General features: G+C 39.8%; 1 protein-coding gene across 1 annotated transcript; it reads left to right on the top strand.

Annotated features, from left to right (window-relative positions):
- The first annotated feature begins 5,970 nt into the window (after positions 1–5,970).
- On the top strand, positions 5,971–19,470 carry LOC139651628 (myosin heavy chain, fast skeletal muscle-like). Its single transcript, XM_071528628.1, has 39 exons — positions 5,971–6,174; positions 6,511–6,654; positions 6,732–6,888; positions 7,654–7,681; positions 7,774–7,888; positions 7,986–8,078; positions 8,252–8,315; positions 8,401–8,499; positions 8,588–8,691; positions 8,782–8,920; positions 9,241–9,359; positions 9,864–10,013; positions 10,150–10,320; positions 10,414–10,723; positions 10,828–10,910; positions 11,023–11,110; positions 11,252–11,369; positions 11,463–11,586; positions 11,711–11,847; positions 11,936–12,191; positions 12,345–12,587; positions 12,674–12,850; positions 12,947–13,092; positions 13,179–13,269; positions 13,360–13,749; positions 13,851–13,977; positions 14,094–14,212; positions 14,300–14,496; positions 14,979–15,162; positions 15,249–15,414; positions 15,509–15,633; positions 15,970–16,278; positions 16,960–17,163; positions 17,250–17,375; positions 17,478–17,648; positions 18,433–18,537; positions 18,805–18,900; positions 18,987–19,130; positions 19,447–19,470. The coding sequence occupies exons 1-39, from the start codon at positions 5,971–5,973 to the stop codon at positions 19,468–19,470; spliced, it is 5,847 nt and encodes a 1,948-aa protein (XP_071384729.1).

Below are 19,470 nucleotides of genomic sequence, written 5' to 3'. Positions count from 1 at the left end.
TGGCTTAACATTTGTATCGTCTGATGATAAAAAGCAAAACCACTGCTGCACAAGAGAGATGTTTGAAATATAAAATAATACTCTACAAATATTTTTGGGAAACTGATATCTGATATGATTGATATAAAATACAGTTGTTTGCCAGAAGTGGGAACATATTCAGACATACATAACAATTTAGAGACAAATGCAAACTCATTTGTGCAGACAGACAAGCCATACTAGATAAAAAGGAAGATACATAAATGTATTAAACAGGAAACTGGTCATGCGTAGATGCTACTAACACATTACTGATATTATCGAACATATCTTTGACCAAAAAACTGAAGCACTCAGTTGCCTTTATGATGATAATTTCTACCAACACTGTGATATTAGTGTGGACAATCTGTTCAGGCACTCATCAATTAAACTATAAACATGACATTAGGATGGACCTGCACACACATCTCAAAAGCCAAAGCTGAAAAAAAACAAACAAAAAAAAAGCCAGCCACAGTCACATCAATGTAGGGCCTTTTGGATACCAGAAAGCCTGTGATTTAAAACGGGCCTCATCAAATTCTTCTTTTTTTGTTATGTCAGGCCTGCAGTGATCGGCAGCAGCTGGCATGTACATGACATTTGTAGAAATCCCTGTAAAGTAAGGTTAATTACTGCTGCACATGTGTGACTTTCAATAGGAGGAGGTCACACTGGTGCCAGGAGCAAGTGTTTAGGGTAACCTCCAACTGAGAAGAAAGGACAGACAGGAGGGGGGAAGTGAACTTGATGACATGTTGCTGATGACACTAACAGGACACTAACAGAAGTCTAATAGGAGACTAACATGACTCTAACAGGAGACTGACAGGACAGTAACAGAACACTAACAGGACACTAACAGGACTCTAACAGGACACTAACAGGACACTAACAGGACACTAACAGGACTCTAACAGGACACTAACAGGACTCTAACAGGACACTAACAGGACACTAACAGAAGTCTAATAGGAGACTAACATGACTCTAACAGGAGACTGACAGGACAGTAACAGGACACTAACAGGACACTAACAGGACTCTAACAGGACACTAACAGGACACTAACAGGACTCTAACAGGACACTAACAGGACACTAACAGGACTCTAACAGGACACTAACAGGACAGCCATGGGCACACAAACCACAACACTAGCTTGTCCATACTAGTCAATTTATTGGGTTATCCACTTGTTTGCAAATGGGCAAAGCTTTAAATTCAACATCAAACTGCAAATATCATTGTTCTGCCGATATTCAATATCTCTATATTTGACCATTTTCATGCCAAAAATAAAAAAGAAAGAAACCTACAAAATGACAAGTATTCAGTGTTTCCCTCAGAATTGTATTCTTGTCAGGGTGGAAAAGCCTCTGAAACAGCATTTAGACCATCATGGGAGACTAAAACTCTCCACTGAAACCCAGGATGATGTAGAATTTGATCAAAATCACCTCAGATCAAGGACTTCCCATAGACAAACAATAGTAGTATTGATTAATTATACAGTAAGTATGTAGCCTAATCAAACAAACTGCATCATATCCGTCTTATCAGAGATGGACGACACTTACTTTCTGATATTTAATAAAAGGCCTGATATATCGGCAAACTAATATATCAGTCTAACCCTACTGTAAACAGAGATTCTGTGCATCTGACCTTACATTGTTGTCAATACTTCCACAGGAACATAGAGGCTACATACAAGGTAATTTCCTCACAAATAAAACAGGATTTCAAGCTTTATTTGTGTTGCTTCGTCTCTTTTTTTCCTCGTCACAGGGCCTAAAACACACACACTCTGCCTCAGTGGCGGTGTGCGATGTGTTTTCAGGATGACACGCTGCTGTTCACACTCGCTTCCACACACTCTCCTCCCCCTGACGCTGCGAGAGCTATAAGGTTTCAGACACTCTCCCATGCTTATTCTAAATGTGGGACGAGGCGGTCACATGTCGCCGCCCACTTGTGATGTTCAGACAGCCTTAAGTATAGAACAGACCTGACATCGCTGTGTGTTAACTTGCCAACAAATCAGACTCAACATCTTCAGAAGCGTCCGGTTATTACACAAGTTGGCATGCAACTGCACAGAGGATAAATAGCAATGGAAACACTACCGGCATTCAACTTTATAAAGTGTAAATCTGTGAGAGCAAAATGAAATAATGTTGAATGAATAACGAACACAAAGCATCATTTGTTCTACATACAAATACAGCAGTGATATACTTGCATTAAGTCATGGATTTGGAGAGATTTTATCCCATATTCCACTGGAAGTTATTCTTTGTCCACAAAAGTAAAACAACATAGCGCTATCCAATTATAAATCAAAGCTGTGCTGCTCCATTATAATGAGTTGCAGCTGTGTGACTGTATGTTTAATTATATGCCACATTAAATATGAAGTATACAGTATGTGTGCAGAGATGCCGTGCTAATTAAAATCCCCAGTCTGAAAGCACATGTTGCTCTGCTGACATCACACTGGATCCTGCCATCCTGTTTTCCATACTGTGTCCTCCCTAATCCCTAATTTACATCAATGTTAATTTTACTCTTGTTTCAATAAAGAAAACAACACCAAGGAAGACAAAGAAGGAGACTACTTCTATATTTGCTGTAATTTCCACATTGTTTTCACATTGTTTTTCTTCATATTCTCATATTCCTGTCGTAATTGTAATATAGCTGTAATATATTGCATATATATGGATTTTTTTTTTAATACTGCACATATTAAAAAAAAAAAAAAATTGTCTCAGAAGAAGCCCATGTTTGCTCTATTCCTATTAATATTGGTTTTGTTTTTGACCCATACTTTATACTTTGTCTACACTTTTTAAATGTTACTCTCCTACTGCACTTTTTAAATGTTACTTCTCCCACTATGGTTTTTAAACATTACTTTTCCTGTTACACTTTTTTTAAATGTTACTTCTGTTACACTTTTTAAACATTACTTCCGTTATACTTTTTAAAACGTTACTTCTCCTGGACTCCTAGTGTCCTTTCGTGATGTTGGTTGTCTTTGTTTCTGTTATTTGTTGTCTTTTTCATGACGCTGAACTGTTTTTAACCATGTTTGTTAAGCACTTTGGCTTACACTGTTGTATGAAATTTGTTATATAAATACAATTTGATTTTATATTCTATTTTTCTTTGCTGTATCCTGCTACAACAGACCAAATTCCCTAGAGGGATCATTAAAGTTTCATCTCATCTTGTTTGATTTGAACATTGGCAGAGGCAGTAATATTTACCTCCGCCAAGGAGGTTATGTTTTCGGTGCTGTTTGTTTGTTTGTTTGTTTGTTTGTCTGTTTGTCTGTTAGCAGGATTACGGAAAAACTACTGGCCCGATTTTCATGAAACTTCATGGAAGGGTGCAGCATGGGCCAAGGAAGAACCCATTACATTTTGGAGCAGATCCGGATCCGACTCTCAAACAAGCAATAATAGCACGAACCTTGGCGGAGGTCTGCGCTCTCCGAGTGCCCTTCTTACATCTTTGAAACGCAGGACTGTATCTGTGGAAGCTCCCACATCTATCTTTACATTGAACAGCTGGCCGGGTGCAGGTGGAGCTATAAATGACACACTGTCCTCCTGCAGAATGTCAGACAAAACTCGCTCCAGATTAACACTGGTGAAGAGTTAGACAATGTGTCAAGAGAGCTTTGACAGTGATGTATGGGGCTGGAAGCAGAGCGGTGATAAGTGACGGGCCGCAGAGGAAACCAGCTGCAGCTCACATCTGACGCCTTTTAACGGAAGCAACCGGTGCCAACGGATTTCTGATGGATTACTTGATGAGAATAAAAGTCTGCCATTTTAAATTGTCAAATTATTTTCATGGTTCCCAATGCTTAATTGTCTGTTAGTTTCTTTTAACCATCTCTACATATACTAATGATGTTTTCATAATGGCTCCACTATTTGATACTGTATAGCCTACATATTTGTACAGTTGATAGTGTTATGTTAAACTATATTGCACATATTTAGTAATCCATATTTAAGTGAATCCATACTCTTTCCCATACTTCACACTCTTACTGTGCTCTTAACAGGTGTTGAAATAGTTGGCAGCATGTTTATATAACGCCACAATTGTTTACATTCTATTTTTATTGCTTTTATTGTTTTATTATATTTCACTGTTTTTGTAGCTTATTTTTTATTCTGTGTCTGTGCTTTTTCCCCTACCGAATCCTATTACTTTTGCTGCTGCAACAACCTAATTTCCCCACAGGGATAAATAAAGTTTCATCTTATTGCAGGCAATGCAATTATATGATGTATAAATTTTACTTTAAACTTTTGAAAAACATCTACTTTTGCAAAATAAAGCCAATTCAGTTGGAATTCCCCAATCTGATTTGTGCATCGGCAAAAAAAAAAAAAAGCCATTTCTTTGGTTTCTCCATTACATTACAAAAACATGATGTTGACATTGTAGCAGACAGCCTGTCTGTCTATATGTTTCTGCCAGTAAATCTCAAGCAAGGTGCCTGGGAGGACGAGCAGGTGGTCCTCTAGTCCAGGATGAGCATGGAGGTCAAGAAGGATCTTGGAGACGCTGAGGGTGACCGTGGTGTCATATAGTTTACACCCATAAATACACACAATGACCGTTTCTCCCTCTAAAACAACACCAACACACTAAATATGTTGATTAAGCAATTCATTCTGCTTTAAATATGAGATGCAGGTGTGCTGAAGGCAAAAACATAAAGGAGATTTGCTGCAATTCATGTTACAGACCTGACTTTTTTTGTTATTATCCAATCAGTTTCATGCTCAGAATGAGGTGTTGCTTATTATTGAGATTCAATGTTGCTGACTAAATGATAGTGGCCCTTAAAGGTGCATATATCTTCTAAAACTAAGATGCATTGATTATATAAGTAGCTAACAACACTGCCTGACAGGATTGAAGGCATGTAAAAATAGTGCTTGAGGATCATCACCTGCTGCTGGTGACATATTCCTATTACCACTTCCTGCGCCATATGTCAGTGCAGAGCAAAAATTGATAATGCGACTTGATTGAGATTCGAACAGAATGACATTACCAAATTTGGAGCGTCACATTTGCTTGACCAGCACATTCATCTTGATAAAAGGAGCTCAAGCTCTCGGCGGTGTTCAGTGAGCGGCCTGTCGACCAGTCTGACCAGCGGTAAGAGGCAACATTCTCCCTTCTAACTCAGGCATCCGTCAGCATCAGTGGCTGAGCGCCAGCTATCCTCTGAATAATAACTTTTATCTGTTTTCTTTGCAGCGCTGAGGTACATCTAACTGGATTCTACCAGAGGTGGAAACTAACTCAAGTACATTTACTCAAGTACTGTACTTAAGTACAATTCTGAGGTACTGACACTTTACTTGAGTATTTCCATTTTGTGAGACTGTATACTTTTACTCCACTACAGTTCAGAGGGAAATATTGTACTTTTGACTCCACTACATTTATCTGACGGCTGTAATTACTAGTTACTCTGCAGAATAAGGTTTTACATGCAAAACATACAATAAGCTCATAAAATATGTTGCATTGTTAGAGTTTAAACTACCAAACAGTATAGAGAACAAGTACAGAGAATAATAGAGAAGAAAAAGAGTACTTTTACTTTTGATACTTAAGTATATTTTACTGCTAATACTTCTCTACTCTTATTTAAGTAAACGTTTGAATGCAGAACTTTTACTTTTAATTAAGTATTTTTCCATTGTAGTATTGCTATTTTTACTTCAGTAAAGGATATGAGTACTTTTTCTACCACTGGATTCTACTGCTCTGCGTGAGCAGGCAGATACAAAAATCTGCTAATTTAATGGAAAACACATAATGGATTGAACTCTAAAGAAGTGTGTTTTACTCTCTTGTTTGTTTGTTTTCGTCTTGTTTTCAAATCAGTGAGATATCAGCATGAGCTCTGATGCGGAGATGGCCCAGTACGGGCCGGCGGCCGTCTATCTCCGCAAACCTGAGAAGGAGAGGATTGAGGCCCAGAACCGGCCCTTCGATGCCAAAACAGCCTGCTTTGTTCCCGATGCCAAGGACCTTTACATCAAAGGAGTTATCCAGAAGAAAGAAGGAGGACAAGCCACCGTGAAGACTGAAGCTGGGGAGGTGATTGATCTACCTACTGATAGATACCCTGCTAAAGCTTCAAATGACTTGGTTTGGTACTAAGTAATGAAAGCATGAAGGAGCACTTGTTTACATAACCCCACAATTGTTTCTCTTCTATCGTTTTTAGTATTTTTACTGTTTTTATTAATTATTTTATATTTCATATTTGTGCTTATATGCTATTTTTACTTTTTTCCCTGCTGAATCATATTACTTTTGCTGCTGCAGCGACCTAATTTCCCCACAGGGATCAATAAAGTTTTGTCTAATCTTAAATCAGACACAAATGCATAGAGCGGCACGCTTTCCTCTGAATGGTTTGTCATTTATCAGACTGTAACAGTTAAGGAGGACGACTGCCATCCCATGAATCCCCCAAAGTACGACAAGATTGAGGACATGGCCATGATGACCCACCTCAACGAGCCTTCTGTGCTGTTTAACCTCAAAGATCGTTATGCGGCGTGGATGATTTATGTAAGTGGGGGGCTTTTTCACCCATCCATCTGTCTGTGTGATTCTCTCTCTCACCTCTCATGAATTGTTCTCTGCAGACTTACTCTGGCCTGTTCTGTGCCACTGTGAACCCCTACAAGTGGCTCCCAGTGTACGACGCAAAGGTGGTGGCGGCCTACAGAGGCAAGAAGCGCATGGAGGCCCCGCCCCATATTTTCTCAGTCTCTGATAACGCGTATCAGAATATGCTTACAGGTAAGAACGATGAAATGTTTCAGCTGATCACAGAATGACAGAGCCTTGGAGGGCATGGAGGACCTTGTTGTGTTGAAAGCATGGTTACACCAGTTTGCCGATATATTGGCCCGATATTGGCCGTTTGTTGAATATCAAACATCGGCTAGACAGCAGATATGATAGCGGTTCCTCCATGACCACAGCTACAGAAAAATAGTAAAACCTGCAATAGAATTTGATTTTCTTTGTGCATTTTGTTTATTAATTTCATTGTTCATTTATGCTTTTTGTCAATTAATTCTTCATTTAATGGCCTAATGTATCCCAGACCATTGAATAAGTATGGTGGGTCACCCTGCTTTAAAGAGAATTAGAATAAAGAATTTACATATTCATTAATCTCAGGGGTTTCAGTGGAGAGTTTTAGTGTCATTTGGTCTAAATGTTGTTATAGAGGATTTTCCACCCTGACAAGAACAAGATTCTGAGGGAGACACTGAATGTTTTGGCAAGAAAATGTTCACATGTAAAGATATTTATTATCGGCACAAAATATTTGCTATCGGCAGCGCCAATCTAAAAATATCAGTATTGGTGTCGGCCTTCAAAAACGTATCTAGGGTATAGATTTATTGGGGTTTAAACTAGGGTTCGACATATCAGTCGAACCCTAGTTTAAACCCCAATAAATCTATCTTCTTTTATACCAACTATGAAACATGTAACGCATTGCCAAGATGAAAGAGTCACTGAAGCCTTTTCATATTTCCATATCACCGACAGATCGGGAGAACCAGTCCGTCCTGATTACGTGAGTCCAGAATGTGTCTTATATTTTAATGAGAAAAGACGCACGGCATACGTCTCGGCCGCCTTGATGTCTCTTTTATTCTATATTTACAGTGGAGAATCCGGTGCAGGGAAGACTGTCAACACCAAGCGTGTCATCCAGTACTTTGCGACAATCGCAGTGTCTGGCGGTGCTGATAAGAAAGAGCAAACATCAGGAAAAATACAGGTATAGAAAACATGACAGGGATTCTTTTCATAATCACTCAACAATAGACCAGATGGAAGAGAAATAGTACATGAAGCACATTGGGCGTGTTTTCCAGGGGACGCTGGAAGATCAAATCATTTCGGCTAACCCACTGCTTGAGGCTTTCGGGAATGCCAAGACTGTGAGGAATGACAACTCCTCACGCTTTGTAAGTACGATCTCCCAGAATGCATTGATCCCTAGTTTTAAACAAGAGATACTCTAAACTAGCCCCTGTAATGGCCCATAAGATGCAAATAATGTGCTCCTGGGCAACTTGCCTGGTTAAATAGAGGTTAAAAAAAAATCTAATAAAAGCTTTTACTTTTTTATGTTTCATAGGGTAAATTCATCAGAATTCACTTTGGAACGACAGGAAAACTGTCTTCTGCTGATATCGAAACATGTAAGTTTTTCTTTCCTCATGCGTCACTTTTGTTTTGTGGATACTCGTAATGGATAATCCTTAATCAATATGTTATTCCATGCAGATTTGCTGGAGAAGTCAAGAGTGACGTTCCAGCTGTCCGATGAGAGGAGCTACCACATCTTCTACCAGATAATGACCGGCCACAAAGCAGAGCTTATAGGTACGGCTGGAACATTAAACCACGCAAAGTAAGAGTCTTACAGCTGAATTAAAAAAATGAAACTACTTCTACTTCATTTCCTCTACAGACATGCTACTCATAACAACAAACCCATATGACTTCCCCATGATAAGTCAGGGTCAGATCTCTGTGGCCAGTATTGACGACAAAGAAGAGCTGGTGGCCACAGACGTGAGCGCTCTCTCGTCAATTATCTTCGGTGACATACACATACATTTCATTGGGTTCTGCTGCTAACTCAGACGTTTTTCAATTTCATAGACCGCCATTGACACCTTGGGCTTCAGCTATGATGAGAAAATGTCTATCTACAAGCTGACTGGTGCCGTGTTGCATTATGGGAACATGAAGTTCAAGCAGAAGCAGCGGGAGGAGCAGGCGGAGTCCGACGGCACCGAGGGTGAGGCTGTTTGTCATCAGCAAGAATGCATTCAAGGCCAGTGTTGGGCAAGCTACTCAGAAAAAGTAATCAATTACTCTTTACTTATTACTCATTTAAAAGGTAATCACATTAGTTTATTAATTACTCAACAATGGATCATTACTCGAATTAGTAACTGTAATGTAATTACTGAATTTTAAATTGTAATCCCTTACACTACTCGTTACTGAAAAAAAGAAATCATATTACTGTAAGTAACGTGTTACCGCCCAACACTGTTCAAGCCATTCAGTCGCCATAAACTACAAAGGTGTTAACATTTCATATCTATCTATCAGTGGCAGACAAAGTCGCTTTCCTCATGGGCTTGAACTCTGCTGACTTGGTGAAAGGCCTCTGCTACCCCAGAGTGAAAGTGGGGAACGAATACGTCACCAAGGGCCAGACAGTCCCACAGGTATAGTGACAGCTCAAAGGTTATTATACTGTAATAAGCCTGTCTGAAAAAAAAAAAAAACTACAATATTGTGTTAGTGGTTATTCCAAAACCACAAAGCAGTGGGGACTTGAGTCACATGACTTGGACTCGAGTCACAATTTCAATTGCTTGAGACTTGATGCATGAAGAGAAGACTTGAGACTTGACTTGGGTTCTGGTGACTTCGGACTTGACTTTGACTTGTACTTTGATGACTTGAAAAGGTTTCTAAAGTCTTGACAAAAGATCTTGTGTTTGTGTAAATGACTTTAGATTGAAAGTGATGAGATTTGTTCCACCAGACGACTGAATTAAAATTCTGTTTCCTGAATTTGTATGGAATTATTTAATTTATTGAAGCTGAAACTGATTATAGAAATCAAACTCATGATGCTCTTACCAAGTTTTTATCCTATTAAAACGATATTGCATTGAAAAGTCCTAGATATTTAGTTTTCTTTCTCTCCTCAATCCCCTGGTCAGGTCACCAATGCAGTTGGTGCTCTGGCCAAGTCTGTCTATGAGAAGATGTTCTTATGGATGGTTATCAGAATCAATGAGATGCTGGATACAAAGCAGCCCAGGCAGTTCTTCATTGGAGTGCTGGACATTGCTGGATTTGAAATCTTTGATGTGAGTTTGGACTCTATATTGTATATCATTTGTTCAATGGTGATGGGCTTTCAACAGCAGAGCACAGTTTTGTTCCTCACAGTTTTATGTTGATATCACAAAACACAGCTAAACTAATGGTTGGCTCTTGTCACAGTTCAACAGCATGGAGCAACTCTGTATTAATTTCACCAATGAGAAGCTGCAACAGTTTTTCAACCACCACATGTTTGTGCTGGAGCAAGAAGAATACAAAAAGGAAGGGATTGACTGGGAGTTCATCGACTTTGGTATGGACTTGGCAGCCTGCATTGAGCTCATTGAAAAGGTAGGATAAATATATCAAATATGAATGAATATTTTAATTCATTTCAGACATCACCATATCTCATACAGTATGTGCCCATGATACCTTCAACAGCCAATGGGCATCTTCTCCATCCTTGAAGAGGAGTGTATGTTCCCCAAGGCCTCAGACACTTCTTTCAAGAATAAACTCTACGACCAGCATCTTGGAAAAAACAATGCTTTCCAAAAGCCCAAGGTTGTCAAAGGCAAACCTGAGGCTCACTTCTCCCTGGTGCACTATGCTGGCACAGTGGACTACAACATCGGCGGCTGGCTGGACAAAAACAAAGACCCGCTGAACGAGTCTGTGGTGCAGCTCTACCAGAAGTCATCAGTTAAACTGCTGTCTTACTTGTATGCCTCATTTTCTGGAACTGACGCAGGTATAGCATTCACAAAGCATAAGAACAGGTATCATGTAGGAGAAAAAATATTGATGTTCTTTGTATATTGACAGTTATTTTTTCTATTTCATATTAAGAATCAGGCGGTGATGCTGGTGGCAAAGTTGCAAAGAAAGGAGGAAAGAAGAAGGGCGGATCTTTCCAGACCGTGTCTGCTGTTTTCAGGGTATGGAACTGATAATAATGTATGGTTTTCAAATGTGATGCAGTAGGTCAACTTTTTCTCTCTTCTCCTGACATTCTCAAAATAAGTTATGATGACAATTGTGCCTTTGCAGGAAAATCTAGGAAAACTAATGACCAACTTGAGGAGCACCCATCCTCACTTTGTGCGCTGCCTGATTCCAAATGAGGTGAAAACTCCAGGTACAGATTTACAACATATCTCCAAGTATCTTTAAAACCACAGCAGTAAGTTTTTGTGGGCACAATGCAAGAGGCAAAACGTTATGTTGAAATATGCCGCTGGTGTCTGTTTCCAATTAATTTCTGTCGACCATACCATAGGTATCATGGACAACCACCTGGTCATCCACCAGCTGCGCTGTAACGGTGTACTGGAGGGTATCAGGATCTGCAGGAAGGGATTCCCCAGCAGGATTCTCTATGCTGACTTCAAGCAGAGGTAAACACTGATTCCTACCGAAAACCATCTGTTTTTGTTTCCATCTAAATTGTTCATGCTTATGATTTTCTCTCTCTGTCCACATCTGAACAGATACAGAATACTAAATGCCAGTGCTATCCCAGAGGGACAGTTCATTGACGGCAAGAAAGCCTCTGAGAAGCTTCTTGGTTCAATTGATCTTGACCACACACAGTACCGCTTTGGGACTACTAAGGTATTCTATAAGCCTCTTGGAACCACTGGAAATAGATTATATGCATTATAAGCAACAAAGTGATTAATCTCACTGAATTTAGTCAGTTCTTCAGCAGCATTATTACTCGACCATGTGATTGCAGGTTTTCTTTAAAGCTGGTCTGCTCGGCACTCTGGAGGAGCTGCGAGATGACAAACTAGCTTCGCTGGTGACCCAGACTCAAGCACTGTGTCGTGGTTACCTCATGAGAAAAGAGTTCTCAAAATTAATTGCACAAAAGTAAGGTCATCACTAAAAACGATTATTTTTATTTGTGTGATAAAATAATACCACACTGACTAAAAAAAAATGTGTCTATATTTTACAGAGATTGCGTCTGGATTCTGCAATACAACTTGCGTTCGTTCATGAATGTGAAACACTGGCCCTGGATGAAGCTGTTCTTCAAAATAAAGCCACTTCTGAAGAGTGCAGAGACTGAGAAGGAGATGTTGACCATGAAGGAGGATTTCATCAAATGTAAGGAGGATCTTGCAAAGGCAGAGGCCAAGCGCAAGGAGCTCGAAGAGAAAATGGTTTCTCTGTTGCAGGAGAAAAATAACCTCCTCTTGCAAGTGCAAGCTGTGAGTATCATTACATCTGAATGCCAGTGATCTTATTCACCGTTCAACCTCTTAATCGTCAATTCAATTGTCCCTGTAAGTCTACTTTGACACAGTGGCTGAGAAGAGTGACTTGTGAATGCATCAGTATAGTTTTCTCTCTATTTTTCATAGGATTCAGAAAATCTTTGCGATGCAGAGGAACGATGTGAGGGTTTGATTAAAAGCAAAATCCAGCTGGAGGCCAAACTCAAAGAGGTGACCGAAAGACTGGATGATGAGGAGGAAATCAACTCTGAGCTGACCGCCAAGAAGCGGAAGCTGGAGGACGAATGCTCTGAGCTCAAAAAAGACATTGATGACCTGGAGATCACCTTGGCTAAAGTTGAGAAGGAGAAACATGCCACAGAAAACAAGGTTTGTAATTTCGCCAGGATTTTTTGGGGGGTTATTTTACTTTTGTGTCTTGTTAATATTGTTACGTATGCATATACCTATTGCAGGTAAAAAATCTAACAGAGGAAATGACTGTTCAAGATGAAAGCATTTCCAAATTGACCAAGGAGAAGAAAGCTCTCCAAGAGGCTCACCAACAGACTCTGGATGATCTTCAAGCAGAGGAAGACAAAGTCAATTCTCTGACAAAGGCAAAATCTAAGCTTGAACAACAAGTGGATGATGTGAGTTACGGTAGACAATGATAAGTTGAAATGTTGATGTTAATGTTAATGAACTTAAATGTTAATGTACTTAAATTTGTGCAACTTGCTTTCAAGCTTGAGGGTTCATTGGAGCAAGAGAAGAAGATCCGTATGGACCTTGAAAGAGCCAAGAGGAAGCTTGAGGGGGATCTGAAACTTGTGCAAGAATCCGTAATGGATCTAGAAAATGACAAACAACAATCTGAGGAAAAAATAAAAAAGTAAGGTCACGCACTGATCGTGTATATGAGGGAAATACATGTGTTGGATTTAAACTGACAAAATTTATATTATGTTGTCTTTACAGAAAAGAATTTGAAAACAATGAGCTGCTCAGCAAAATTGCAGACGAGCAAGCAATGAACAACCAGCTTCAAAAGAAGATGAAGGAGCTGCATGTAATATAGCCCAGAGACATACCTGAATCAAATTTAAAGAAACTAATTCCTAGGCTACTTGATGTTTTAAGACATGTTTTCTGTTTCAAGGCTCGTATTGAAGAATTAGAAGAAGAAGTTGAGGCTGAACGAGCCGTCCGGGCCAAGATAGAGAAGCAGAGGTCTGATCTCTCCAGGGAGCTTGAGGAGATCAGTGAGCGGCTGGAGGAGGCTGGCGGAGCCACCGCCGCTCAGATCGAGATGAACAAGAAGCGTGAAGCCGAGTTCCTCAAACTTCGCCGTGACCTGGAGGAATCCACGTTGCACCACGAGGCGACGACTGCTGCACTGCGCAAGAAGCAGGCAGACAGCATGGCTGAGCTGGGAGAACAGATTGACAACCTCCAGAGAATCAAGCAGAAACTGGAGAAGGAAAAGAGTGAACTCAAAATGGAAATTGATGACTTGACCGGCAATATGGAGACGGTGGCAAAAGCTAAGGTATAGCCTATGAATCTGAAATATTTGAATGTCTGGAAAGCCAGGAGAACTCTCTTAACTGTTCAAATGCATAATTTTTGTTGCCTTTAAACACTTTAAAGGTCAACCTGGAGAAGATGTGTCGCTCACTTGAAGATCAGCTCGTAGAGTTGAAGACCAAGAATGAGGAACACATACGCCAGATTACTGATTTCAGCAATCAGAGGGCCCGCCTTCAAACCGAGAACGGTAATCCGATCACAATGATTCCTTAACTCACTATTCATAAAGGTGCAGACTTTTGATTAAATAATATACAGTATATGATTAAATAATTATACGGTTTCCTGTTTTGCTTGTCGTAGCTGAATTTTCCCGACAAATGGAAGAGAGGGAAAGTCTAATTTCTCAACTGACAAGAGGAAAGCAGGGATTCACAACACAAATCGATGAGCTAAAAAGACAGATTGAGGAGGAATCAAAGGTAGTTTAAGGTCACATATGCAAACTGTGTCATTTTACTAGTCATTATTTTATTGTTGCCATGATCCATATTGTTTTTCCTCTTTAGGCGAAGAACGCCCTGGCTCACAGTTTACAGTCAGCTCGTCATGACTGTGACCTCCTGCGTGAGCAGTTTGAAGAAGAGCAGGAGGCCAAGGCAGAGCTGCAGCGCAGCTTGTCGAAAACCAACACTGAGGTGGCTCTTTGGAGAAACAAATATGAGACTGATGCCATCCAGCGCACTGAGGAGCTTGAGGAGGCAAAGTAATTGCTCACTAGGACTAGATCAATATATCAGTATATTAAATATCAGATAGTGGACAGTCACATGGCCAACCTCTGATATGATGGAGGTTCCTCCCTGAACACAGCTACATAAAAAGTCTGTAAAACCCATATGACATTTGATTTGCTTTGCATAATTTATTTATTAATTTATGAACATTTCTGTACATTTATTCTTCAGTAGTACTGCAGAGTAATCTATTTCAGGTGATTATCTTTCCCTACAATTGAAACTACCATTTTTGAGGGAAACACTGAATACTTCAATTTGTTTGGCATGGAAATGGTCAAATTTGAGGATACTGAAAATTGGCAGAGAAAATTGGCACAAAATAGTGGATATCTGTGTTGGCCTTCAAAATCCCATATCAATCATACTCTAGTACTGACTATATTTTCAACGTGCTGATTACAAATTCGTACCTAGGTAGAATTCTTAATATTGGTCTCACTTTCCACAGAAAAAAGCTTGCCCAACGTCTCCAAGAGGCTGAAGAACAAATCGAGGCAGTGAATTCAAAATGTGCCTCGCTGGAGAAAACTAAACAGCGGCTTCATAGTGAGATGGAGGATCTCATGGTTGATGTGGAGAGGTCCAATAGTTTAGCTGCTACCCTTGATAAGAAACAGAGGAACTTTGACAAGGTATTTTATTCAAAGGTTATGCTTTACATCTCATTGCTTTACATCACATCAGTAAATATTACTAGCTAAAATTTCAATTGATTCAGATTCTAGCTGACTGGAAGCAGAAGTATGAAGAGTCTCAGGCCGAGCTTGAAGGCGCTCAGAAAGAATCTCGATCTCAAAGCAATGAGCTTTTCAAACTGAAGAACTCATATGAAGAAGCCCTGGATCATCTGGAGACTCTGAAAAGGGAAAATAAAAACCTGCAGCGTGAGTGAAGTCTATTACCTGTGAGAAACAACTTTTTAAAATCAAAAATATATTTCAAAACCAACCTCTCTGCATTCCATTTTTCAAAACACAGAGGAGATCTCGGACCTGACAGAGCATCTCGGGGAAAATGGAAAGGTCATCCATGAGCTGGAGAAATTCAAGAAGCAGGTGGAGACGGAAAAATGCGATATGCAAACTGCGTTGGAAGAAGCTGAGGTAAAACAACAGACCATAGCCATCAAATAAGTTCCACTTTTTAGTAAATACACTGCATGCAGCATTTCCCTATGGCTGCAATGTTGCTCCAACTTCAAGAGGAAATGTTTGGAAAATTTTGATTTTCTTTTATTCACTTATCAGAAGGCAAAAGTAATGATCTGGCAAACAAGTGACAGGATTTTTTTGTTGTTGCAAATTGCCTATTCAGCTCTAATGTGCAACATTGAGAGAGGCTGCATTACTAATCTAGTGTGTTTGCAGGATAGATGTATGATGGACGACCAGTGTAACCACTGACATTCAGATTGATCACCCTAAATGCTGTGTTCTCAGGCCTCCCTGGAACACGAGGAGTCTAAGATCCTGCGTATTCAGATGGAGCTGAACCAGGTGAAGGCTGAGGTGGACCGGAAGGTGGCGGAGAAGGATGAGGAGATCGACCAGCTGAAGAGGAACAGCCAGAGAATGATCGAGTCCATGCAGGCCACTCTCGATGCTGAGGTCAGGAGCAGGAATGATGCCCTGAGAGTCAAGAAAAAGATGGAGGGAGACCTGAACGAGATGGAGATTCAGCTGAGCCACGCCAACAGGCAGGCGGCCGAGGCCCAGAAACAACTGAGGAATGTCCAGGGGCAATTCAAGGTACAATCACATCAGTGGTGGAAAGAGTACTAGAATGTCCTACTCAAGTAGAAGTGCTGTTACTTTGCTGATATTTTACTTAAGTAGAAGTAAAATTACCAGTGTAAAACTATACTTACGTAAAAGTAAAAAAGTGGTTAATTTAAAATGTACTCAGAGTGAAAGTTACTGAGTTACTTTTTAGAAATTTTTAGATGTGATTTTTTTCCATGGAATTCTAAAAGGATGAGAGGACAGAATCAAACTAGATTCTTTTAATTGGAAAAACTGAGAATTATATAGTGCACAAACAAAGTAAAGCCAGAAGACTCTTCTCTTCTCTGCTGACTGAAGTTCACTGACAATGGCTGTGATTTAAAATGTAGCGAAGTACAATACTTAAGTAAAAGTACATTTACTAACTTTAAAATACCCAAAAAAGTGCAAGTACACAAAAAAGCTACTCAACTACAGCAACGTGAGTAAATGTAATTAGTTACATCCAACCTTGCAATCACAACAGTGCCTCATTTGTCAATTGTGTACACTCGTCATCTATTGAAAACTCATTATATTCAGAGCAAAATTCAGAAAATTGAAATGATATTCAGAGGAAAAATGCACCACAGAAACACTGATTATCTTTTTAAAAAAAATGTCTATACCCAAAATCACGTTTAACAAAGGTCAATTTAATTTCAGGATGCCCAAATCCACCTTGATGACTCTGTCAGAGGGCAGGATGATATGAAGGAGCAGGTAGCCATGATGGAGCGCAGAACCAACTTGATGCAGGCTGAGATCGAAGAGCTTCGGGCGACTCTGGAGCAGACGGAGCGGGGCCGAAAAATAGCTGAGCAGGAGCTGATTGATGCCAGCGAGCGAGCGGGACTTCTGCATTCTCAGGTCGGTTTGTTTACCAGTACGGAGTCCTCAATCAAAGCCTTTTGATTTGCTTCCCGCACACTTCACATCTGCTTTATCTTCCGCAGAGCACCAGCCTTTTGAACACCAAAAAGAAGCTTGAGGGGGATGTAACTCAACTTCAAGGCGAAATAGAGGATGCTGTTCAAGAGGCGAGGAATGCAGAGGAGAAGGCCAAGAAAGCCATTACCGATGTAAGGTCGTCTTACAGGCTCTCTCTTATTTTCTTATTTTGGTTAACATAGACTTTTACAGATTAAATAAAAAAAAATGTTTTACTCCTGTTGCACTTGCAGGCTGCCATGATGGCTGAGGAGCTGAAGAAGGAGCAGGACACCAGCGCTCACCTGGAGAGGATGAAGAAGAACCTGGAGGCCACAGTGAAAGACCTGCAGCACCGCTTAGATGAGGCTGAAAACCTGGCCATGAAGGGTGGAAAGAAACAACTTCAGAAACTGGAGACTAGGGTATGTAGTTGTCTTTTGTTCATGCTCTTGTCTACCTTGTGTTTTTCGCTATATGCTTGTCCTATATCTTTTTGTTCACCACTGATTTTGTTTAGTTAGATCTAGCTAGGCTCATTCTCTGTAAAGTCATCTGAGACATCCTTGTGATAAAGGGCTATGTAAATAAACAAACTTGAACTTATCTAGTTACAAGTTACAGATGTTATGTAATTTACAGACACAGTCCTGGTATCTAAAACCAAATAAAAACAAGTGAAAACTAGCTTAGTGTTTGCTACATGCTTGCTAGCTGTAAGAGTAACACTGAAAGCACACAAAACAGTCACAACATTTTCAAGTGTAGAGAAGTGACTTGAAAATACAACAATGCAAAAAAATATATAATCACCAACAATTGCTCAATACTACAATTCAACTTTAACGTTTTACTGCTAACGTAGCCTACACTAGCAAGGCCTACTAAGGTACTGTTACATCGTCAACAAAAGATTAAAGTCCACTCACAACGAAGAGAAGATATGCAAAACTAAAATCGCTCTAATGTTTTGAAAAGACACAACTTACCTTATCATGAAACCAGGGGAACTTGAAATGAACCTTCTACTAGCAAAACTCTTCCACAAGCAGTCAAGCACATTATTTTGAATTGTAGAGAAATGTGAAATGGAGAAAGAGAAGTGTAGTTCACCCTAATGAAAATCCAACTGCCTCTTTGCAACATCAACACAAAACATAAAAACATGAAACATAAAAACCATCCTTAATGTTGTTCTTGTGCCCGCAGGTCCGTGAGCTGGAAAATGAACTAGAAGCTGAGCAAAAACGTGGTGCTGATGCCATCAAAGGAGTCCGCAAATATGAGAGGAAGATCAAAGAACTGACCTATCAGGTAAATGAACGTCCACAACGAGGGGGAGTGTAAGGGTTGCATTTGCTAGAGTATATTGGACTGACATACACTGAGATTTCTTAGCTTTTTATTATGCTTAAACCTACTTCAACTTGGCCACTTGATTGCTAAATCCTCCTTTGTACTACATGCCTTTATGCAGTAGTTGTGATACAGTATATTTATGTACATTGATAAATTCAAGATAAAAAATAATCACCTAGCAACTAGACCAGCAGTTCACTTCATTCCCTTTATTTCTCGCAGTCTGAGGAAGACAAGAAAAACATTGCCAGACTCCAGGATTTGGTGGACAAGCTCCAGATCAAAGTGAAGGCCTACAAAAGACAAGCTGAAGAAGCTGTGAGTGCATCACTGTCAAGAAGAAATTAATCAGTGATTTCCTGATTTGTCAGACCACCAAAACATTCAACGCTATTCATTTGCAGGAGGAGCAGTCTAATGTGCACATGGCCAGATTCAGGAAGGCCCAGCATGAGCTGGAGGAGGCTGAGGAGAGAGCTGATATAGCCGAATCCCAGGCCAACAAGATGCGAGCCAAGAGCCGAGAAATAGGAACAAAGGTATTGGCTGTTGTTGTTGTTGTTTTTTATCAATCTGTTTATTGTTTTCCAGAATAGCAAATGAAAATAATAGACAGTAATTACAGAAAAACTGTATGTCTTAGAGTAATGCTACAAAAACAAAAACAAAAGAAAAAGAAAATATATTAGCCTATTAGTTTATATACAGTATAACTAATACGCTAATAGGCTACTGTAAACTTCAGTCTGGAGTCTTGTTAATAATTAACAATTTAATAATTAATGCTGATGTTCAGAAATTATGCCTTACTTAAATTTATGCAGTTATTTACAGTATTTATGTATTTATTTGTTTGTTTTCCAGGCACAGGAGGGACAAGGAGAGTAG

Source organism: Centroberyx affinis, unplaced genomic scaffold (assembly GCF_046629955.1).
Source record: "Centroberyx affinis isolate AG114_WGS23_722 - 3 ecotype Tasmania unplaced genomic scaffold, CSIRO-AGI_Caff_v1 ptg001691l_1, whole genome shotgun sequence".
In the NCBI taxonomy this organism is placed as follows: Eukaryota; Metazoa; Chordata; class Actinopteri; order Beryciformes; family Berycidae; genus Centroberyx; species Centroberyx affinis.
Note: the sequence above shows the minus strand (reverse complement) of the source record. Positions and strands in the feature narration are given on the sequence as shown.